Here is a 24842-nt window from a genome sequence, read left to right on the forward strand (position 1 = left end):
AGTGGAGGAGTAGGAGGAGGAGATAGCACAGGAAGAGGAAGGAGGGAGGGAGAGGGTGGAGAGGACAGGGAGGCAGGGGGGGACGGGGGGGGGGGGGAGGCAGGGGGGGGGGGGGAGGACAGGGAGGCAGAGGGGGGGGGGGGGGGGAAAGGACCTCAATAAGAGCATGCGAAGTTCTTCTGTTCCAGGAGAGAGGATGGGCGACATGATGAGCAAGGTGTCTCCCCCTGTCCCTCATTAATCCAGGTGTCTCCCCCTGTCCCTCATTAATCCAGGTGTCTCCCCCTGTCCCTCCTTAATCCAGGTGTCTCCCCCTGTCCCTCCTTAATCCAGGTGTCTCCCCCTGTCCCTCATTAATCCAGGTGTCTCCCCCTGTCCCTCCTTAATCCAGGTGTCTCCCCCTGTCCCTCCTTAATTCAGGTGTCTCCCCCTGTCCCTCATTAGACCAGATGTCTCTAGACCAGGTGTCCCTCGTTAGGACATCTGGTCTAGAGACACCTGGTCTAGGGTCACCTGGTCTAAGGAGACACCTGGTCTAGAGACATCTGGTCTAAGGAGACACCTGGTCTAGAGACATCTGGTCTAGAGACATCTGGTCTAAGGAGACACCTGGTCTAGAGACACATCTGGTCTAAGGAGACACCTGGTCTAGAGACATCTGGTCTAGAGACATCTGGTCTAGGGAGACACCTGGTCTAAGGAGACACCTGGTCTAGAGACATCTGGTCTAAGGAGGCACCTGGTCTAGAGACATCTGGTCTAAGGAGACACCTGGTCTAAAGAGACATCTGGTCTAGAGACATCTGGTCTAGAGACACCTGGTCTAGAGACATCTGGTCTAATGAGACATCTGGTCTAAGGAGACACCTGGTCTAGAGACATCTGGTCTAAGGAGACACCTGGTCTAGAGACATCTGGTCTAGAGACATCTGGTCTAGAGACACCTGGTCTAGAGACACCTGGTCTAAGGAGACACCTGGTCTAAGGAGACACCTGGTCTAGAGACATCTGGTCTAAGGAGACACCTGGTCTAGAGACACCTGGTCTAGAGACATCTGGTCTAGAGACATCTGGTCTAAGGAGACATCTGGTCTAGGGTCACCTGGTCTAAGGAGACACCTGGTCTAGGGTCACCTGGTCTGAGGAGACATCTGGTCTAAGGAGACACCTGGTCTAGAGACATCTGGTCTCGAGACATCTGGTCTAGAGACACCTGGTCTAGAGACATCTGGTCTAAGGAGACATCTGGTCTAAGGAAACACCTGGTCTAGAGACACCTGGTCTAGAGACACCTGGTCTAGAGACATCTGGTCTAAGGAGACACCTGGTCTAGAGACATCTGGTCTAGAGACATCTGGTCTAAGGAGACACCTGGTCTAAGGCGGACCAGGTCTGTCTTGGCTGAGGACGGCTGTAGGGGCGAGTCTGATCTTGTTCGTTGAGCCTCCCACCAGCTTCCACATTCCACACATTACTGCATAAAACACGTTACCGTGGCGACCGGCCGTCGCCACGCCTCTACAGCCAGTTACTATAGAGCTAGTTACCATAGACCTGTACATTACCTCTATAGAGCTAGTTACTATAGAGCTAGTTACCATAGACCTGTACATTACCTCTATAGAGCTAGTTACCATAGACCTGTACATTACCTCTATAGAGCTAGTTACCATATAACTAGTTACCATAGACCTGTACATTACCTCTATAGAGCTAGTTACTATAGAGCTAGTTACCATAGACCTGTACATTACCTATATAGAGCTAGTTACCATATAACTAGTTACCATAGACCTGTACATTACCTCTATAGAGCTAGTTACTATAGAGCTAGTTACCATAGACCTGTACATTACCTCTATAGAGCTAGTTACCATATACCTGTACATTACCTCTATAGAGCTAGTTACCATAGACCTGTACATTACCTCTATAGAGCTAGTTACCATATAACTAGTTACCATAGACCTGTACATTACCTCTATAGAGCTAGTTACCATAGACCTGTACATTACCTCTATAGAGCTAGTTACTATAGAGCTAGTTACCATAGACCTGTACATTACCTCTATAGAGCTAGTTACCATATAACTAGTTACCATAGACCTGTACATTACCTCTATAGAGCTATTTACCATAGACATGTACATTACCTCTATAGAGCTAGTTACCATATAACTAGTTACCATAGACCTGTACATTACCTCTATAGCGCTATTTACAAGTCAATGACATCAGCCTATTCCTCAGTTCACTTAGATAAGTAAGGTTAACTTTAAGTACAAAGCATGCAAGAATATAATATGTATTGTTCCAAATGTTAAACACTTTTAATATTACCTGGCTTTCCTTGGTCAACAAGTGCCTGCACTCTGAGGGACAAAATCACACACTACCGGCTCTATGATTATAACTGTGTCTGCCACAGACAAATAAAGTGGCATGGTTAACTATTACAGATGCATGTTCTACTGTTCAAATGAATATTGCCTTCACAGGGCTCATCTCTTAAATTCATGTGGTACGTCATGGTGATTTAAGATCAGGTTAATAAACAAGGCGATGAATGGTTTTTAACGAAAGACCTCACTTCATATAACTAATGCATAATATGTAACTTCATGTTGCTATAATGTTTAATATGTAACCCTTTTGTACGTAATGCTTGAATTACTGTATAGAATATATTTTGGGAATCGTAGGCTGGAAGGCAAATGTTAATGGGGCACACGGCCCATAGTTTAGAGCATTCTGATTGGCCGAAGTGCATGTTGGAAAAAGCTACACAAGGGGGAATATAAATCAGATCCTGAATGCTGTTCGGGAGATCTTTGCAAATAAACTCAGGTGCAGTTGTTGCTCTTGCAGTGACAATAAAGCCTTGATCATTCAACGCTAGTCCTTCTCGACCTCATTAGACCATGGGTTTTATCCACGACACCTTCCAGTCTGGACCCGCTTCAGAACGACCGTGTGTGTTTGGATATGGTTGGGTTACACAACATATAATATATAGGTATTAATAATAGAACCTGTTATATAATGTAACATTATATAACATGTTACTGTTGAGGACAGGACCTGTGTCACGTACGGTACCTTTACCCACTGTTGACATCATAGTCATTTTATGATTTAGTGCAGCACATTTGTTACATATTGAACCTTTAATCTTTCTTAAATCTTAATCAGAATACAAATTCAATAAGAGCTCAGTACATTGATCACTACATTGATCACTACATTGATCACTACATTGATCACTACATTGATCAGTACATTGATCAGTACATTGATCACTACATCGATCACTACATTGATCAGGACATTGATCACTACATTGATCAGGACATTGATCACTACATTGATCAGGACATTGATCAGTACATTGATCACTACATTGATCAGGACATTGATCACTACATTGATCAGTACATTGATCAGGACATTGATCACTACATTGATCAGGACATTGATCACTACATTGATCAGTACATTTATCAGGATATTGATCGCTACATTGATCACTACATTTATCAGTACATTGATCAGTAATTGGATCAGTACATTGATCAGGACATTGATCTTCAATTGTTCTTCACAGGGTACTCAAACGATCCAAGAGTTATTATTTATAAGATCACTGTCTCCTATTTGTTGGTATACATTTGATATTATCACATTGTCCTTTCATTCTTCAGATGATTGTGTATTGACATGATTGTGTGTGTAGATGATTGTGTGTGGAGATGATTATGTGTAGATGTTGGTGGTTTTGGATGAGTGTGGGTTAAGATGTTGGTTGTTTTGGATGAGATGCTGGTCTAGAAGGTGGTGTAGATGTGGATCTGGTTGTGGGTCCGGATGCTGGTGTAGATGTTGGTCCAGATGTTGGTGTAGATGCTGGTCCAGATGTTGGTGTAGATGCTGGTCCAGATGTTGGTCCAGATGTTGGTGTAGATGCTGGTCCAGATGCTGGTGTAGATGTTGGTCCAGATGTTGGTGTAGATGCTGGTCCAGATGTTGGTGTAGATGCTGGTCCAGATGTTGGTCCAGATGCTGGTCCAGATGCTGGTCTAGGTGCTGATCTAGATGTTCAGGGCCCAGGGGGTGAAGGATCCCGGCTCGCTGACTGGAACCTAAAAGACAAACGAGTGAATGAATCTTGAAGATCAACTCCGCTCTGAAGGCTTTGAGGTGGAGATTAGGGTGGAGATAGTGTTATGTAAGGGTGGAGGGACCAGGAGAGTCGACCTACCCTCTGGGAGAAGGGCGTGGCACATGCGAGACATGCCCTCTCTGGTGTGGCGGGGCTGTCCAGGGGGAAGGCCCCCCCCAGGCCGGACTCGGCCCGGGCCGCCGACACCGCGTCCTTGATGGCGTAGAACACGGAGCTCCCGAGGAACAGGACCGGCTCCCCGATGCCCTGCAGGACACAGGGACAGGGGGACAGGTGACTCTACAGGTGACCCTACAGGTGGAAAGGTGACTACAGGTGACTCTACTGGTGGAAAGGTGACTACAGGTGACTCTACAGGTGACTCTACAGGTGACCTTACAGGTGGATAGGTGACTACAGGTGACTCTACAGGTGACTCTACAGGTGACTCTACAGGTGACTCTACAGGTGACCCTACAGGTGGACAGGTGACTCTACAGGTGACTCTACAGGTGAATCTACAGGTAACCCTACAGGGGACTCTACAGGTGACCCTACAGGTGGAAAGGTGACTACAGGTGACTCTACAGGTGACTCTACAGGTGACCCTACAGGTGGAAAGGTGACTCTACAGGTGACTCTACAGGTGAATCTACAGGTAACCCTACAGGGGACTCTACAGGTGACCCTACAGGTGACCCTACAGGTGACTCTACAGGTGACCCTACAGGTGTCTCTACAGGTGACTCTACAGGTGTCTCTACAGGTGTCTCTACAGGTGACCCTACAGGTTTTAATACAGGTGACTCTACAGGTCTCTCTACAGGTGTTACTACAGGTGACCCTACAGGTGTCTGTACAGGTGACCCTACAGATGTTACTACAGGTGTGTCTACAGGTCTCTCTACAGGTGTCTCTACAGGGGTCCCTGCGCGGGCGGACCTTGGAGGAGTAGATGGCGTGGGGGTTGTGGGAGTCCGGCAGCAGGTGGACGTTGAAGCTGAGCGGCACGTCGCAGACGGCCGGGATCTTGTACTGAGACGGACCCCTGGAGTAGAGGAGCCCCCCCGGGGAGAAGCTCAACTGCTCCAGGGTGTAGAGGCCCAGACCCTGGAGGAAGGCCCCCTCCACCTGGACACACAGGGAGACACATAGAGACAGGTAGGCACACAGGTGGAGAGACAGGGAGCAGACAGGTGGGAAGGTGAACTTGTGTTTCCAGGGGAGCCTTCTCATTGGCTGCCTCACCTGGCCGATGTCAATGGAGGGGTTGATGCTCTGACCCACGTCCACCACGATGTCCGTCCTCAGAGTCTTAAAGAGACATAACCCCAAAACACAAGTCTTCTGTTTTAAACATGGTCATTTGTGTGATGATGATCGTCAACATAGTAATCTATGCCATTTTATCACGTAACTACAGGTGTAGTACAGACAGGTGACAGACAGGTGTACAGTCAGGTGACGGACAGGTGTACAGTCAGGTGACAGACAGGTGTGGTCCAGGTGACAGACAGGTGTACAGTCAGGTGACAGACAGGAGTGGTTCAGGTGACAGGTGGTTAGTGAATGCTACCGTCCGCACCCTGTAGTCTCCGGTGAGACAGTCCAGTTCCACCTCGCTGTAGCAGGCGCCGTAGGTGAAGTAGGAGTAGGGCTGACCCTCCATCTTCTCCCAGTCCATGTAGCAGTCTGGACCTCTGAACACAACATGTTACAGAGCCTGTTACAGTCCCTGTTACAGTCCGGACCTCTGAACACAACGTGTAACAGTCCATGTAACACAGCGGTCCAGCCACAGTGTACCTGAAGAATCCTGTCGCTGACAGACTGATCTTCTCCAGGAACGCCGCCCTGGTCTGAGGATGGGAGGAGAATAAAACAAACTGTGTCTCCAGGAAGAGAGCGGGAACCTACAGATGGCGGAGTCCTACCCAGCTGTCCCAAGATCCTTTGGGGTTCTTCGTCCTGATCGGCTCGAGTCTCTTGTACAGTTTCTGGCAGGCGTCCTGGTGGAGGCAGACAACTTTATTTAAAATGTCCTCCAGGACAACCCACCAACCCATGGGTCCATGAGGCCGCTGTGCTGCCCCGCCCTCACCCTGACGGCCCCGCCCTCACCCTGACGGCCATGCCGTTGGCGTCGGTCCCGAAGGAGGCGGCCGAGGGGCAGCTGTTGGGGACGGACGCCGTGCTGGTCTCAGAGACGTACACCTTAGAGGACGGGACCCCCAGCTCCCTGCTGACCACCTGGACACACATATAAACACACGCACACGCACGCACACACACACACACACACACACAAACACACGCACACACACGCAGACGCACACAAACACACACACACACACACACAAACGCACGCGCACACACACACACACACACACACACACGCACACACACACACACACACACAAACACACGCAGACGCACACAAACACACACACACACACACACACAAACGCACGCGCACACACACACACACGCATACACAAACGCGCTTTACAGACAGTTGAGACCAGTGGAGACCAGTGGACAGTAGAGACCAGTGGAGACCAGTGGACAGTAGAGACCAGTGGACAGTAGAGGCCAGTCCGGGCCGGTCTAGAGATGGACCAGTGGAGACCAGTGGACAGTAGAGGCCAGTCCGGGCCGGTCTAGAGGGGGACCAGTACCTGCTGCATCTTGGTGTGGATGCCCTGCCCCATCTCGGCCCCCCCATGGCTCACCAGGACGGAGCCGTCCTTATAGACATGGACCAGGGCGGCCGCCTACACACACACACACACACACACACATGGACACACACACACACACACACACACACACACACACACACACACACACACACACACACACACACACACACACACACACACACACACACGGGGGTGGTGGTTTAGGGGTGGTGATGTAGGGGTGGGGGAGTAGGGGTGGTGTCGGGTGGTGGTGTTGGGTGGTGGTGTAGGGGTGGTGGTGTAGGTGTGGTGTCATGTTTGGGGGGGTTTAGAGGTGGTGCTGTAGAGGTGGTGTCGGGGTGGTGGTGTAGAGGTGCTGCTGTGGGTGGTGTCGGGTGGTGTAGCCCCACCTGGTTGAGGAAGGCCTCGCTGAAGGCCACCCCGTACTTGATGGGGATGAGGGCGGCGCCCCTCTTCCTCCAGCGGTGGTCCTGGTTGAAGCTCCTGAGGGCCTCCAGCCGGGGCCCCAGCCCCACCCGACCCTTCACCTCCTCCCAGCAGCGCCACAGGTTCTCCGGGTCGAACCGCATCCCGTAGTGGGTCACCGATGGCCCGCGGTACATGTTCACCTCCCGGATCTAGACACAGTCCACAGCCCAGGGTTTAGCTCCACCCTCCTGGATCCGGAGGCTAGAGTCCAGCCCAGGGTTTAGCTCCACCCTCCTGGATCCGGAGGCTAGAGTCCAGCCCAGGGTTTAGCTCCACCCTCCTGGATCCGGAGGCTAGAGTCCAGCCCAGGGTTTAGCTCCACCCTCCTGGATCCGGAGGCTAGAGTCCAGCCCAGGGTTTAGCTCCACCCTCCTGGATCCGGAGGCTAGAGTCCAGCCCAGGGTTTAGCGCCACCCTCCTGGATCCGGATGCTAAAGTCCAGCCCAGGGTTTAGCTACACCCTCCTGGATCCGGAGGCTAGAGTCCAGCCCAGGGTTTAGCTCCACCCTCCTGGATCCGGAGGCTAGAGTCCAGCCCAGGGTTTAGCTCCACCCTCCTGGATCCGGAGGCTAGAGTCCAGCCCAGGGTTTAGCTCCACCCTCCTGGATCCGGAGGCTAGAGTCCAGACCAGGGTTTATTTCCACCCTCCTGGATCCGGAGGCTAGAGTCCAGCCCAGGGTTTAGCTCCACCCTCCTGGATCCGGATGCTAGAGTCCAGCCCAGGGTTTAGCTCCACCCTCCTGGATCCGGAGGCTAGAGTCCAGCCCAGGGTTTAGCTCCACCCTCCTGGATCCGGAGGCTAGAGTCCAGCCCAGGGTTTAGCTCCACCCTCCTGGATCCGGAGGCTAGAGTCCAGACCAGGGTTTAGCTCCACCCTGGACTGGACTCTGTAGCTAAACCCTGGACTGGATTCTATTCTCGTGGACCAGGGGGCTAGAGTCCAGTCCAGGGTTAGGCTGGTTAGCAGGTTAGCTGGTTAGCTGGTTATCAGGGTGCTCTCAGCCCATCCTACTTGTACCCATAACGTCCCTTTTACCAAAGCTAACACAGTGTTCTCCTACAGTCGGTCTGGTCGAGATCCTCATGTCTATCACCCCCCCCCCCCCCCCCCCCCCCCCCCCCCCCCCCCCACTGACCTGGTGGGCAGGCCGTGCCCCCCCCCCCCCCCCCACTCCCCCCCACTGACCTGGTGGGCGGGGCGCCCTAGGCACAGGGCCACGTCGGTGATCATGCTCTCCACCACGGCGGCGGCCTGGGGCACCCCGAAGCCCCTGAAGGCCGTGTTGGAGGGCAGGTTGGTGCGGCAGGCCACCGCCCGCCCCCGCAGGTTGGGGATGTTATAGGCGTTGTCCATGTGCAGCACCATCTTCTCCACCACCTGGAACACCACCCACAGCCACAGCGGTCAGTGCCTCCGTCACAGGCCGCAGGAAGAGCTCCGTCAGACCCTCGAGATGCTGCCTGGCTCGTGGGCTCGTGAGGGGGGAAGGGGCCCTTAGGGGAGGGGCCCTGGGGAGCGGGGCCTGACTCACCAGGGTAGACTCGTCCACGGTGTTGCCGGCGTTGGCGTAGTACTGGAGGTCTGCCGCCGTGATGCGCCCGTCCTCCATGAACCCCACCTGGAGGACACAGCGCTTAGCTGGGGCCTGTTAGCTTAGCATGTAGCCTTTTTAGCTTGGCTGGGGCCTGTTAGCTTAGCATGTAGCCTTTTTAGCTTGGCTGGGGCCTGCTAGCTTAGCATGTAGCCTTCTTAGCTTAGATGGGACCTGTTAGCTTAGCATGTAGCCTTTTTAGCTTGGTTGGGACCTGTTAGCTTAGCATGTAGCCTTTTTAGCTTGGCTGGGGCCTGTTAGCTTAGCATGTAGCCTTCTTGGCTTGGCTGGGACCTGTTAGCTTAGCCTGTACCCTTCTTAGCTGAGTATGTATCAATACTATCTTGGTTTGTACCCCGCGTACAAGATTAAGCCCTGGTACCTGGTACCTCCCAGTAAAGACCTGGTACCTCCCAGTAAACCTGGTACCTCCCAGTACGGCCCTGGCACCTCCCAGTACGGCCCTGGTACCTGGTACCTCCCAGTAAGGCCCTGGTATCTCCCAGTACGGCCCTGGTACCTCCTAGTACGGCCCTGGAATCTGGTACCTCCCAGTACGGCCCTGGTACCTGGCATCGTCCCAGTAAGGCCCTGGTACCTCCCAGTATGGCCCTGGTACCTGGTATCGTCCCAGTAAGGCCCTGGTACCTCCCAGTATGGCCCTGGTACCTGGTACCTCCCAGTACGGCCCTGGTACCTCCCAGTACGGCCCTGGTACCTGGTACCTCCCAGTAAGGCCCTGGTACCTCCCAGTACGGCCCTGGTACCTGGTACCTCCCAGTAAGGCCCTGGTACCTCCCAGTACGGCCCTGGTACCTGGTATCGTCCCAGTACGGGGTGGCGCGCCCCAGTGATCAGCATGTCCTCTCCCCGCTCCAGAATGCAGCGCACCGCCCGGCCCGTCCTGCACACAAGAAACCCCTTCATCCTATCAACAGGCTGTTACCGTGGTAACCCCTGTCACCCTTTAAACAGGCCGTTACCATTGTAACCCTGTCATCCTATCAAGAGGCTGTTACCGTGGTAACCCTGTCATTCTTTAAACAGGCTGTTACCGCAATAACCCCTGTCACCCTTTAAACAGGTCGTTACCATGGTAACCCCGTCATCCTTTAAACAGGTCGTTACCATGGTACCCCGGTCACCCTTTAAACAGGCTGTTACCGCGGTAATCCCTTTTCATCCTTTAAAGAAGCAGTAGCCGTGGTAACGTACTTCCAAGCGGCTACAGCGGTGATGGCCGCCAGGATGCTGGTCTTGGTGACTTTCCCGCCAAAAGCCCCGCCCAGCCGCTTGACGTGACAGGTCACCCTGTTGGAGGGGACCCCCAGGGTCTCTGCCACCGCCTCCTACACACGCACACACACACACACGCACACGCACACACGCACACGCACACGCACACGCACACACACACACCTTTATGACTGGGCATGTGGGAAGAATAAGCGTGCATGGTGGTGCATGCGGTCGTCGTGCGGTTGTTGTCCAGTCGCCGTGTGGTCGGTCGTCGTGCGGTCGGTCGCCGTGCGGCCGTCGTGCGGTCGGTCGCCGTGCGGCCGTCGTGCGGTCGTCGTGCGGTCGTCGTGCCTGGGTGATGGTCGGGGCCTGACTGGACACGTAGACGTGGAACTCGGTCTCCTCCCCCACTGGGACCACCAGCACGCTCTGAGGCTCCATGTAGAAATGCTCCTGGCCCCCCAGCCGGAGCTCGCCTGAGGACAGAGGACGATGAACAACCAACTAACCACCGCTAACCTCCTCTAACTAACACCTCATCTAACCACCACTAACCTCCTCTAACTAACACCTCATCGAACCACCTCTAACCTCCTCTAACTAACGCCTCATCTAACCACCACTAACCTCCTCTAACTAACGCCTCATCTAACCACCGCTAACCTCCTCTAACTAACACCTCATCTAACCACCGCTAACCTCCTCTAACTAACGCCTCATCTAACCACCGCTAACCTCCTCTAACTAACGCCTCATCTAACCACCGCTAACCTCCTCTAACTAACGCCTCATCTAACCACCGCTAACCTCCTCTAACTAACGCCTCATCTGACCACCTCTAACCTAAACTAACCCTCTCTCACCTAACCTCTAAACTAACCCTCTCTCACCTAACCCCTAAACTAACCTTCTCTTACCTAACCCCTAAACTAACCCTCTCTAACCTAACCCCTAAACTAACCCTCTCTCACCTAACCCCTAAACTAACCCTCTCTCACCTAACCCTCTCTCACCTAACCCCTAAACTAACCCTCTCTCACCTTACCCCTAAACTAACCAACTCTCACCTAACCCCTAAACTAACCCTCTCTCACCTAACCCCTAAACTAACCAACTCTCACCTAACCCCTAAACTAACCCTCTCTCACCTTTCCCCTAAACTAACCCTCTCTCACCTAACCCCTAAACTAACCCTCTCTCACCTAACCCTCTCTCACCTAACCCCTAAACTAACCCTCTCTCACCTAACCCCTAACCTAACCAGCTCTAACTAGTACCTGAGTGGACGTGGTCGGCGGTCTCCAGCCCCTTGCAGACGTCTCCTCTCTCGATCCGCCTCCGGGGCAGGAAGAAGGATTCTCTCTGCACCGCGTCCTGGAGCGGCACAGGGCACCACAGCTGAGTGCACCACCCAACCCCCACCAGCTCCACCTCTACCAGCTCCACCTCCACCACCTCCACCGCTACACCACCCAACCTCCACCAGCTCCACCTCCACCAGCTCCACCTCCACCACCTCCACCGCTACACCACCCAACCTCCACCAGCTCCACCTCCTCCACCACCACCACCACCACCACCAGACCTCCACCACCCCCACCTCCACAAGCTCCACCACCACCCAACCTCCACCACCACCACCACCCAACCTCCACCACCCCCACCTCCACCAGCTCCACCACCACCCCCACCTCCACCACCCCCACCTCCACCACCACCACCACCACCACCACCACCAGCTCCACCACCCCCACCTCCACCAGCTCCACCACCACCCCCACCTCCACCCAACCTCCACCACCCCCACCTCCACTAGCTCCACCACCCCCACCTCCACCAACTCCACCACCAGGGCCACCATCACCCAACCTCCACCAACCTCCACCAACCTCCACCACCACTACCACCACCACCCAACCTCCACCACCCAACCTCCACCACCCTAACCTCCACCACCTCCACCACCCAATCTCCACCACCCAATCTCCACCACCACCACCATCACCACCACCACCACCACCACCACCACCATCACCATCACCACCACCACCACCACCACCACCACCACCACCACTCCACCACCCCCCCCCCCCCCCCCCCCCCCCCCACTAACCTCCACAGTGAACACGGGGTCCGGGAGGTCCTGGTAGCGGACCCTGACGGCGGCCGCCCCCCTCCGGGCGCGGTCCCTGGAGTCGGCCAGGACCCCGCACACCAGCTGACCCACACAGGACACCTGGGGGGGGGGGGGGGGGGCAGGGTCTGTGATCCACCAGCTGACCCCTGCTGGGACAGACAGACAGACAGACAGACAGAGAGGCAGACAGACAGAGAGGCAGACAGACAGACAGACAGACAGACAGACAGACAGACAGACAGACAGACAGACAGACAGACAGACAGACAGTACCTCCTTGTCGGCCAGCAGCTCCTCCTCGTAGCCCATGAAGGAGCGGGCCTTGCGTCCCGGGATGTCGGCGTGCGTCACCATGTCCAGAACCCCGGGGAGGCGCAGGGCGGCGCTCACGTCCACACCGCTATGCAGAGCAGGGCGTTAGCATGCTACTCACAGGATGCTGGCGCTAGCATCCTACTCACAGGTTGCTAGTGTTAACATGCTACTCACAGGTTGCTAGTGTTAACATGCTACTCACAGGATGCTAGCGTTAGCATACCACTCACAGGTTGCTAGGGTTAGCATGCTACTCACAGGATGCTAGTGTTAACATGCTACTCACAGGATGCTAACGTTAGCATGCTACTCACAGGATGCTGGCGTTAGCATGCTACTCACAGGATTCTGCGTTAGCATGCTACTCACAGGAGGCTGGCGTTAGCATGCTACTCACAGGATTCTGCGTTAGCATGCTACTCACAGGATGCTAGGGTTAGCATGCTACTCACAGGATGCTGGCGTGGGGGCGCGTGCTGGTGACCAGGGCGAGGAACAGCTCCCCTTGTGGGGGGGGCGTGTCGTCGACGTACACCGCCTCCCCGGTGGCCTGGGCCGGCGCCGAGCGGTGCATCACAGGACGGCCCACGGCGTCCTGCTCGCTCTGGCTCCCCGACACCTCCTGCAGTGATGGTGTAGAGGTGGAGTGGATGTCATGGAGGTGATGGTGTAGTGATGGAGGTGATGGTGTAGTGATGGAGGTGATGGTGATGATGGTGTAGTGATGGAGGAGAGGTCATGATGGTGTAGTGATGGAGTTGATGGAGGTGATGGAGGAGAGTCACCTGGAAGCCCTGCTGGCCCGGCTGGATGCAGCAGGGGAGGGGTCTGATGGCGCTGAGCTCCCTCTCAGGGACCCCCTCAGGGGTGGTGCTCTGGACCCCCTGCTGGGTGGTGCTCTGGACCCCCTGCTGGGTGGTGCTCTGGACCCCCTCAGGGGTGGTGCTCTGGTGAGACACAGGTTACCCCCAGTGAGGATGGAGAACTGGCAGGCCTAGGACCCAGCAGGTCCATGACCCAGCAGGTCCAGGAGGTCCAGGACCAAGAAGGTCCAGGACCCAGCAGGTCCAGGACCCAGCAGGTCCAGGACCCAGCAGGTCCAGGACCCAGCAGGTCCAGGAGGTCCAGGACCCAGCCGGTCCAGGACCAGGTCTTACCATGAGTGCGAGGGCCTGCTGGACCTCCAGGTAGAACTTGAAGAGCAGGCTGAGGGTCAGGGACCTGCGGAACCCCACCTTCCCCCCCACCGCCCCCGGGGGCAGCACCACCTCCTCCAGGAGAACGCTGTAGGCCTCCTGCAGCATCGCCTCCCCCCACGGCCTGAGGACACGGTAACCATGGTAACAGCAGCCACCATGGTCACCGCAGTAACCATAGTACCACCGGTAGCCATTGTGACAGCAGCAACCATAGTAACAGAAGTAACCATAGTAACCACAGAATCTGTGGTAATAGTGGTAACCTTAGTAACCGTAGTGAACACAGTAACAGCAGTAACCACGTTAATATTGGTCCATAGTAACACAGTAAACCTAGTAGCCATAGTTACCACAGTAGCCATAGTAACCATATGAACCGTACTCTGTAGTAACCATAGGAACCCCAGTAGCCATAGTTACCACAGTAACCACGGTAACGCTGGTTACCTCCCCAGGAGGGCCTGGCCAGTCCTGGCAGCCCGCAGGGTGCAGGGCCCCACTCCCCCGTAGTAGAGCTGGACGTCCCGGACCACTGCCCCCGGGCCCAGCACCACCCTCATCCCCGTGGTAACGGTCGCCAGGGCGTTCTCCTTCCTCGGCGCCTGGCGGAACGCCCGCACAAACTCCCCCTGCGGGTACGACATCACATCCTGTCACGTCACGTCCTGTTGCATCGCACCATGGCATATGAAATCCTGTGACATCACTTCCTGTGTCCTCACCGGCCGGGTCTCAGGGACGAACACGGCCACGAGGACGTCGGCCGCCCCCAGCAGCGTGGTCCTGAAGCCCCTGAAGAAGTCCTGGTCCAGGGGCACCTCCCTGCTGCCCCCTGCTGGAAGACCAGGAGCCCCCCCACAGCCCAGGTCAGGGGTCACTGAGGGTCACTGAGGGGTCAGTCAGGGGTCAGGGGTTACTGAGGGGTCACTCGGGGGTCACTGAGGGTCAGTCAGGGGTCAGTCAGGGGTCAGGGGTCACTGAGGGGTCACTCACCGTCCGAGGCCACCCTCAGCCTGCAGCCCCCGGCCGCCAACACCGGGTTGAGGTCGGAGTTGGGGAGAGCGCTCACAATGTTCCCTCCCAGAGACTAGGAGGGAGAGGGGGAGGAGAGAGGAGGAGGAGAGAGGAGGAGGAGAGAGGAGGGGGAGGAGAGAGGAGGAGGAGAGAGAAGGGAGGGGGAGGAGGAGGGGTAGGAGAGAGGAGGGGGAGGAGAGAGGAGGAGGAGGAGAGAGGAGGGAGGGAGAGGAGGAGGGAGAGGAGGAGGGAGAGGAGGAGGGGAGAGGAGGGAGGGGGAGGGGGAGGAGGGGGAGGAGGAGGAGGAGGGGGAGGAGGAGGAGAGAGGAGGGGGAGGGGGAGGGGGAGGAGGAGACCAAATGAGAGCACAGCCACAGAAGTGTTTCTACATTAAGTCTGATGCGGTCTCCCACCCAGTGGTCCACAGTGGTGGACTCACCGCTACGTTGCGGATCTGCTGTCCCGCCAGCGCCCTCAGCTGGTGCAGCAGAGACCGGTACAGCTCCGTCTTCTCCTGGGGCAGCGCCTCCACCCGGGCCCCCAGGACCATCTGGACCTGGGTCAGAGACAGACCTGCACCCACCCACACCCCTGGAGACACGCCCACATTACAGCCTACAACCTGGAGACACGCCCACATTACACCCTACAACCTGGAGACACACCCACATTACACGCTACTACCTGAAGCCCCGCCCACACTACACCCTACAACCTGGAGACACGCCCACATTACACCCTACTACCTGGAGACACGCCCACATTACACCCTACAACCTGGAGACACACCCACATTACACGCTACTACCTGAAGCCACGCCCCCACGTGACACCCCACTATGACAGAGGTTCTACTGGGTTCTACTGCAGGTCGGACAGGGTTCTTGCCTTGCGGAGTGTGGGTGATCTCAAACAGAGGAGCCACCCTGCTGGGGGAGATGACCAGCGGGTGAACCACCCCTCTGAACTTCATCTCCGGACCTGGAACACAGAGAGCCCAGTCGGACCAGTGACACACTGACGCACCAGTACAGTGTGGACGGGTGTAGAGGGCCGTGACAGAGCTCCCCGGTTACTCCCCGGCCCCTGCTGACCTAAGGTGGTGTTCCCCAGAACCAGCGGCGCCTGGGGATGGGTGCTCTTCAGGAGGACCAGTTCCTCCAGGGAGACCGGGGACACCCAGGCCACCCTCTCCCCCCGGAACCAGCGCGTCTGCTGGGGCTCCGTCAGCGCCACCCGCTGGTGGGAGGGGACAGGACAACGTTAGGGCGCTACACTAGGGCTTTGACTCCGAATGTGAATGAAGTATTGATTAGACAGCGATTTATTAGAAACCTAATAAACCGTTGGATCACGTAAGACCGGTAACCATAGCAACGCCGGTAAACAAACCTCGCAAAGCCCAATCCAGGTCTTACTGAAGGCATTTAATGGTCAAAATATTATAAATAAATATTTGAATATATTCGAATATTAATATTAATAAACAAACAATCTTCTATATGATTTTTGGGCAAAGTCAAAGCCCTATCACATAGAGACATACACACGAAAAATGTCAGCCATTTTGTAGCCATGAAAGATTTGGCGGCTGCAGCAGCCATTTAGGTTTGGGCTGAGCCGGCTAGCCAGCCAATAACTTCATCAGCCAGCCATCGTTCTCAAAACACATGGGGTCGGGGTCTACGCTACACCCTCTGAAACGGGGGCAAGGCCGAGGCCGACTGAAGGATGAAACCATTCCAGCGGTTGAATACTTCCTGAGGAATTAAAGCTGTTGTTGAAATGACGTTATTAGGGAGGAACAACCAAACGTGACGCTAGCCTCATTAGTCCAGCGGAGCATGCATGGAGTACGACGGGGGTCTGAGCGCCGGCAGGCCGGGGACCGGCTCAGGGGAGCGGGTCCGTCCTACCATCAGCTCAGGAGGGAAGATCAGGTCCTGGGTCGGGTCCAGGGGCAGCAGGTCCTCCGTGGGGAACAGCCTGGGGGTGGACTGCAGCGCAGGGAAACACAACCATTACTAGTCTCAACTAGACTCAACTAGTCCCAGAGATAACCTCAGCCATTACTAGTCTCAACTGGACTCAACTAGTCCCAGAGATAACCTCAGCCATTACTAGTCTAAACTGAACTCAACTTGTCCCAGAGATAACCTCAGCCATTACTAGTCTCAACTAGACTCAACTGGCCCAGAGATAACCACACCATTATTAGTCTCATCTAGACTTAACTGGCCCAGAGATAACCACACCATTACTAGTCTCAACTAGACTCAACTAGTCCCAGAGATAACCACACCATTACTAGTCCCAGAGATAACCTCACCCATCAGTAGTCTCAACTAGACTCAACTAGTCCCAGAGACTGGTTTAAGGGACCAGACCAGTTTAAGGGACCAGACCAGTTTAAGGGACCAGACTAGTTTAAGGGCCTAGTTTAAGGGCCTTGTTTTAAGGGCCTGGTTTGAGGGCCTGGTTTAAGGGCTTGGTTTAAGGGCCTGGTTTGAGGGCCTTGTTTGAGGGCCTGGTTTGAGGGTCTTGTTTGAGGGCCTGGTTTAAGGGCCTGGTTTAAGGGCCTGGTTTATGGTCCTGGTTTGAGGGCCTGGTTTAAGGGCCTGGTTTGAGGGCCTGGTTTGAGGGCCTGGTTTAGGGGCCTGGTTTAAGGGCATGGTTTGAGGGCCTGGTTTGAGGGCCTGGTTTGAGGGCCTGGTTTAAGGGCCTGGTTTGAGGGCCTGGTTTAAGGGCCTGGTTTGAGGGCCTGGTTTAAGGGCCTGGTTTTAGGGCCTGGTTTGAGGACCTGGTTTAAGGGACTCACAGGCTCCCCTCCGGGTGTTTCCTCCGCGTTCATGCAGCAGCCGACACCTCCGTTGCCCTGGCAACACTGGGACTCCTGCAGAGAGGCAACGGGTGGAGGTGACGGGTGTCATCACAATGACACCGAGATGTGACAGTGACCTCACGGTGATGTAATCATAATGACACCGTGAAGTCATTATAATGACACTGTGATGTCATGGTGATGTCACAGTGATGTCCCGGTGATGTAACAGTGTTGTCACGGTGATGTCATCATAATGACACCGTGATGTCATGGTTATCTCATGGTGACGTCATGGTATCCACAGGTGAAGTCCTCTTACCTGGGTGAAGGTTCTGCAGCTGTCGATGATTGGCCGATAGCCGGTACATCTGCACAGGTTACCTAGCCACACACACAATTTAGCATGCTTTGTGTGGGTGCGTATGCACATATGTATGTGTGTACATGTAAGTATGTTTATGTGTGTGTGGGTGTGTGTGTGTGTGTGTGTGTGCCATACATGTGTGTATATGTGTGCGTGCATGTGTGTCTTTGTGTAGATGTAAGTGTATGTTTCTGTGTATGTATGTATGTGCGTGCGTGCGTGTGTGTGCGTGTGCCACCTCCCAGAGCCTCCCTGATGTGTATGCATGTGTGTGTGTGTGTGTGTGTGTGTGTGTGTGTGTGTGTGTGTGTGTGTGTGTGTGTGTGTGTGTGTGTGTGTGTGTGTGTGTGTGTGTGTGTGTGTGTGTGTGTGTGTGTGTGTGTGTGTGTGTGTGTGTGTGTGTGCGCGCGCGCGCTACCTCCCAGAGCCTCCCTGATGCGCTCCATGCTGGGCGCGGCCTGGTTCCTCAGCAGGGTGTACATGGACATCACCATGCCCGGGCTGCAGAACCCACACTGGGACCCGTGGGCCTTCGCCAGCCGCTCCTGGAACAGACAGGGCTGCAGTCTGAATACTGAGGGGGGGGGGGGGGTCATGGTGTGAGGGGGGGGTGTCTTGGTGAGGGGGGGTGTCTTGGTGTGGGGGGGTGAGTCGTGGTGTGGGGGGGGACCTGGACAGGGTGCAGCCTGGTCTTGGTGGAGCCCACCCCCTCCACGGTGGTGACGGCGGCGCCCGCCAGCTGGCAGACAGGAAGCAGGCAGGCGTTGGCCGAGAAATGTCTGCAGTGGTGTGGTGAAGGGAAACGTGGGTAATGTAGTCCTCAGTTGAAGGGAACTCTGGGTAATGGAGTCCACAGGTGACTTTTTTCTGTGCTTAAAAAATGAATAAAATACAATAGAATAAAAAATATAAGACAATTAAATTAAATACAATAGAAGTTTTAACAGAAACTAAGAATATTATAAATAGACGTACAATTAAAACTGGATAAACAGGGAGATGTGCAAGATGTGTTGTGCAATATGGCCAGGGTTTAAGGTCTCAAAGTGCAGCTAAACGGACCAGACAGAAGTTGATGTTAGCTATTAGTATGTATGCTTGTTAGAGAAACAGGTCACTAAGGAGCCGGTAGGGGGTAGACAGTACAGAGACGGGTCATTAAGGAGCAGGTAGGGGTTAGACAGTACGGAGACAGGTCATTAAGGAGCAGGTAGGGGTTAGACAGTACAGAGACAGGTCCTTAAGGAGCAGGTAGGGGTTAGACAGTACAGAGACAGGTCATTAAGGAGCAGGTAGGGGTTAGACAGTCCAGAGACAGGTCATTTTGGAGCAGGTAGGGGTTAGACAGTACAGAGACAGGTCATTAAGGAGCAGGTAGGGGTTAGACAGTACAGAGACAGGTCATTAAGGAGCAGGTAGGGGTTAGACAGTACGGAGACAGGTCATTAAGGAGCAGGTAGGGGTTAGACAGTCCAGAGACAGGTCATTTTGGAGCAGGTAGGGGTTAGACAGTACAGAGACAGGTCATTAAGGAGCAGGTAGGGGTTAGACAGTACAGAGACAGGTCATTAAGGAGCAGGTAGGGGTTAGACAGTCCAGAGACAGGTCTTTAAGGAGCAGGTAGGGGTTAGACAGTATAGAGACAGGTCATTAAGGAGCAGGTAGGGGTTAGACAGTCCAGAGACAGGTCATTAAGGAGCAGGTAGGGGTTAGACAGTACAGGTCATTAAGGAGCAGGTAGGGGTTAGACAGTACAGAGACAGGTCATTATGGAGCAGGTAGGGGTTAGACAGTACAGAGACGGGTCATTAAGGAGCAGGTAGGGGTTAGACAGTACAGAGACAGGTCATTATGGAGCAGGTAGGGGTTAGACAGTACAGAGACAGGTCATTATGGAGCAGGTAGGGGTTAGACAGTAGACAGGTCCTTAAGGAGCAGGTGGGGTTAGACGGTACAGAGGTGGGGTTAGACAGTACAGAGGTGGGGTTAGACAGTAGAGAGGTGGGGTTAGACGGTACAGAGGTGGGGTTAGACAGTGTGAGGATACTGGACGGTCCTGCTGAGGGGGTTAGACGGTACAGAGGTGGGGTTAGACAGCACAGAGGTGGGGTTAGACAGCACAGAGGTGGGGTTAGACAGCACAGAGGTGGGGTTAGACAGCGTGAGGATACTGGACGGTCCTGCTGAGGGGGTTAGACAGTACAGAGGTGGGGTTAGACTGTACAGAGGTGGGGTTAGACAGTGTGAGGATACTGGACGGTCCTGCTGAGGGGGTTAGACGGTACAGAGGTGGGGTTAGACAGTACAGAGGTGGGGTTAGACAGTGTGAGGATACTGGACGGTCCTGCTGAGGGGGTCGTACCGTGACACCATGACGGTGCACGCCCCGCAGCCTCCGCCTCCGCAGCTCACCTTGGTCCCGGTCAGCCTCACTGGAGCGGCTGTTAAGGTGACCTTAACCTTAACCAGCCCTAACCTTAACCACCTCTAACCTTAACCACCTCTAACCTTAACCACCGCTAACCTTAACTAGCCCTAACCTTAACCACCTCTAACCTTAACCACCGCTAACCTTAACTGGCCCTAACCTTAACCACCTCTAACCTTAACCACCGCTAACCTTAACTGGCCCTAACCTTAACCACCTCTAACCTTAACCACCGCTAACCTTAACTAGCCCTAACCTTAACCACCTCTAACCGTACCCACTGCTAACCTTAACTAACCCTAACCTTAACTACCTGTAACCTTAACCACCTCTAACCATAACTAGCCCTAACCTTAACCACCTCTAACCTTAACCAATGCTACCTTAACTTACTGTCTGTCTACTGTCTTGTCTGTCTGTCTACCGTCTGTCAGCATCCGCCAGGTTGGACGGTGTGCTTTGTGTATGTGTTCAATGTACATCTGTCTGGTCGTATTTGCGGTAGATTGATGGTTAAATAAATTCACACCACGATCGGTTATACTTGCAGGCACTATTTGCAAGTGCAGTGATTGCTGTCCGATAGGCTAAGTTAGCCCATAGCTAGCCTTATGCCTTCTATTTCTAGATCTTCTGACTAAGTTTACCGGTACTTACGATATAATCGCTGTCACTAGATATAAAGAAAACGTTGACTTTCACTCGGTGCTATTCACTGACAGTAAAAATAAATAAAAGTGTCGTTATTGTATGCACTGCTGTTCATTGACTAGCTCCAGCGCTCGTTGCTGCGTTGCTAAATGATAGCAACTCTCCACTCATTCTCCTCTGACCATGCATTTGGCTTTGACCGCCATCAGTTCTCGGCAATTCCTCATTCGCCCGCTCAAGTCTGACAGGTTCGAAATTACACGGCTGTGGGCCATCATACATGCTATTTGTGGTTCTTGCCACCTCTCAGACGCCATAGTTCTAGTACTAGGCTGTGGCTACCTTCCACCACATCTCCCCAACGTGAAGTCATCACCGAATGGGGAGCGTTAGAAAACACCCGTTACTGCCAAAAAACACAAAAACTGGACTTTAACACTATTTTGGAGACATTTTGTAAATTATACACATATTTTGAGTGCTTTATGTACCCATTAATCAAAACTTCCGTATAACCTGCACGTAGGCCTTTAACCTCCTCTAACCTGAACTAACCCCAACCTTAAAGGTTGCATCAGCGATTCTAGGCCGGAGCATAAATGATCACATTTGTGATCTTTCCTCACGATCCTCACCAATCACCGATAAGGGTTGGGTGTGGTGGGGTTTTGCGCCGCGTTCATGATAGTTTTTACTTTATGCAAGAAACACGGAAGGGAGGGGCGAGCTGACTCTGTTTGTTTGGGATCTCGCTCCAACAGAAGAGACGTCATCCCAACATCGCTGATACAACCTTTAACTAACCCTAACCTTAACCACCTCTAACCTTAACCACCCTAACCAGAGCTAACCCTAACCTTAACTAACCAGCAGGGGTCCGGGTGAAGGATACACTTCTCTCTGAGGAACGACACAAGCATGGTTTCTGGGTCTGCATTCTCCTCCGTCACCTGTCAATCAAAGAAACTCACCTGTCCATCACAAGCACTCACCTGTCAATTAATACACACACCTGTCCATCACAAACACACCTACTCACCTGTAATTTACCGCACGCACGCACGCACGCACGCACGCACGCACGCACGCACGCACGCACGCACGCACGCACGCACGCACGCACGCACGCACGCACGCACGCACGCACGCACGCACGCACGCACGCACACACACACACACACACACACACACACACACACACACACACACACACACACACACACACACACACACACAAATACACACACACACACACACAAATACACACACACACACACACACACACACACACACACACACACACACACACACACACACACACTATTATGTTCTTATTTGCACTGTAACTTGTTACTATTTTTATCTTCTTATTCCACTTTTTTTTTTCCATCATTAAGGAGAGCTGGGGATTTAAAAATGTCATTGCTATGACTGCTTAGCTATTTTGTGCATTTGACAAATAAAATAACTTCAGCACACGCACACGCACACCTCTCTCTTTTCCTCTAATAAAGTGACGCACTCGCGTTGCTCGACTCAATAGACCTGCAGACTCACCTTCCTCCCGTTGACAAAGAAGCAGAGACTGTCCGAACTTTTCTCCACGGCCATCTTCTCTCGCAGTAAACTCCAGATGAGCGGAGCCTCGTTCGTCCCAGTCCTCCGCAGTCCTTCCCAGTCCTTATATCACGACGGGACGGGATGCTCCAAATGAGCGTTACGGGCGAGAGAGGAGGCGGGACTTTGACTTTCATCGGCCTATTGGCCAGAGAGGGACGGACGCTCGCTGGGGGGATATCCGTTTCAATGACATGTTTCTGTGTCAAATTCTTGGTCAAAATCCAAATGTATCCTCCTTCATATCCTTATTCATCTCGCTCCGGGAACTGTTCGCCGGCATACACAGCTCACACAGGGCAGGTGACCGGAAATAGCGTTTCGGTAGACCGGGATAACGCTACAACATATGCCCCTCTCCCGGCTCCCCTCCACCTGATCGCCCGCCTACAGGTGAAGGTCCACAGCTGGAAACTTCCCAGTCCAGTGGAGCATACGAGAGTAACGACAACATGTTGCTCTTTAATGCTTTGAATAATTGTGTTTTTAATTATCGTTGTATTGTATAATCAAAGGTTGTATGATAGTCAAGAGAAATCACATCCTGGTGATTGAATATATTAAGAGGGAATGAAGGGATGGTTCTAAACTCAGATTATATTCGTTTACCACCCTTTCTCCGGTTCCTGGTGGTTTCAGTAGTCCGTGGTTTCAGTAGTTCAGTATAGTGATCTCCATAACTAACACATCTTTATGACTCTCACACACACACACACACACACACACACACACACACACACACACACACACACACACACACACACACACACCACTGCAGTGTTCGCAACACTACTGAGACCCACACCAACAGGACGACAATAGAAGCGCTTTAATCAATATCAATGACAATGTATCGTATCTCTGATTTATCACGCAGCTAATATATTATACTAGGGATTAGCCTCAATTCACCACGTCCAGCGACCTCTGGGTCTGGGTTTTGTGAACTCCATAAAGTTGGTGTCAGCAGATTGTGGACGGTATAAAGTTCGTTTGAGTAGATTATTAACCGTATGAAGAGCGTTTACATTGACTACGAGCGGCATAAAAAGAGAAGAGACTAACTACACTTGGAATATTATCGGTAGGCTACCAAACGGATTCGAACAGCAGAGCCCATCGAGTCATTTACAAATCGACGAAAAAGAAATAATGCAATAATATCTGTTTGCGTATCATCATCCTTACATTACCAAAATAGGCCTACCGTTATTGGTGACAGAACCGGTTTTAGTTTTTATATATTGTGGCGACTCCAACGGGGGTCGCGCCGGGGATTCTGGGGATCCGATATGCCGGTTGGGAAAAAATGGGTTTTATTGTATTTTTGTGTTGGGGTTAACGGGATGGGGGGTGTGGTCGTTAGAGTGTAGTTGTGTGTTGTTGAGTGTTTACTTGTTGTGTGTAGGGTTGCGTAACCGCTTGACCTGGGCTCCCCTCTCGTCCTTCCCTCGCTGCTCGCCAATATATATGTAAACACACACCACAAATGTATTTAGTTTTTATATTATATTTCATAATGTTATGTATTATGTTATTCTATTATGAAATATAATATAAAACTAAATACAGTTGTGGTGTGTGTTTACATATATATATAAACACAAACCACAAATGTATTTAGTTTTTATATTATATTTCATAATGTTATGTACTATGTTATATATAGGCCCATCATTTATTTCGATTTTCTGTCTATGTATGACGTGTAGCAGGTAGACAGACTGCAGTACCCAGGGGAGCCACTAGAGAGCAGTACAGGAGAACCAGTGGACGGCGCCACACCCTGATGAAACATGAGCTGGAGTCTGGGTCCCAGGCTGGTAACCGGGATGTAACGGTAGACCCGTGTGCGTGCGTGCGTGCGTGCGTGCGTGCGTGCGTGCGTGCGTGCGTGCGTGCGTGCGTGCGCGTGGAGATATGAAATAGTGATGAGTTGGTTTTAATGAAGCTAAATAACTAAGTAGTGAATGGTGTGACATGGTTAGGGTCAGGGTTCGTAGTCATGGTTACAGTGCGGAGGACAGTTCAGAGAGAGAGGGAGGGAGAGGGAGAGGGAGGTGAGGGATTAAGGCAGCATAGAGGAGAGTAAAATGGAGGAAGAGACTAACTCAGTTGCAACATCTTTAAAAC

The 24842-nt window shown here is 53.1% G+C and overlaps 1 protein-coding gene across 6 annotated transcripts; it reads right to left on the bottom strand.

Annotated features, from left to right (window-relative positions):
* Positions 1–2675: 2675 nt before the first annotated feature.
* On the bottom strand, positions 2676–24022 carry aox6 (aldehyde oxidase 6). 6 transcript variants are annotated; one of them, XM_056589117.1, is made up of 36 exons: positions 23917–24022; positions 22650–23123; positions 21985–22042; positions 20376–20445; positions 18684–18792; positions 18432–18558; positions 17969–18030; positions 17644–17718; positions 16742–16822; positions 15920–16064; positions 15714–15806; positions 15265–15416; positions 14805–14898; positions 14534–14646; positions 14259–14440; positions 13770–13932; positions 13398–13559; positions 13065–13234; positions 12571–12697; positions 12274–12396; positions 11438–11534; positions 10512–10636; positions 10137–10270; positions 9738–9825; positions 8862–8948; positions 8516–8707; positions 7251–7478; positions 6838–6933; positions 6281–6409; positions 6094–6168; positions 5966–6018; positions 5745–5859; positions 5408–5473; positions 5102–5290; positions 4259–4426; positions 2676–4139 (listed from the first exon to the last, which is right to left on the bottom strand). In XM_056589117.1, exons 2-36 carry the CDS (start codon positions 22701–22703, stop codon positions 4089–4091), a joined length of 4053 nt encoding a protein of 1350 aa, XP_056445092.1. In that variant the 5' UTR covers positions 22704–23123; positions 23917–24022; the 3' UTR covers positions 2676–4088. The 6 variants fall into 6 exon arrangements, with proteins under 6 accessions (XP_056445092.1, XP_056445093.1, XP_056445095.1 ...); XM_056589116.1 differs by having other exon boundaries at positions 2677–4139; positions 14534–14643; positions 20349–20445; XM_056589115.1 differs by having other exon boundaries at positions 2677–4139; positions 20349–20445.
* Between the last annotated feature and the right edge of the window lie 820 nt (positions 24023–24842).

This window comes from Gadus chalcogrammus, chromosome 4 (assembly GCF_026213295.1).
Source record: "Gadus chalcogrammus isolate NIFS_2021 chromosome 4, NIFS_Gcha_1.0, whole genome shotgun sequence".
NCBI lineage: Eukaryota > Metazoa > Chordata > Actinopteri > Gadiformes > Gadidae > Gadus > Gadus chalcogrammus.

Coding starts and splice junctions, on each gene's coding strand:
- aox6 (XM_056589115.1), bottom strand. CDS start 22,703: ATGGCCGTGGAGAAAAGTTCGGACAGTCTCTGCTTCTTTGTCAACGGG. Junction 14,647..14,804: donor GCTGAGGGTGGCCTCGGACG/GTGAGTGACCCC, acceptor CTGGTCTTCCAG/CAGGGGGCAGCAGGGAGGTG. Junction 10,637..11,437: donor CGCCGACCACGTCCACTCAG/GTACTAGTTAGA, acceptor CTCTGTCCTCAG/GCGAGCTCCGGCTGGGGGGC.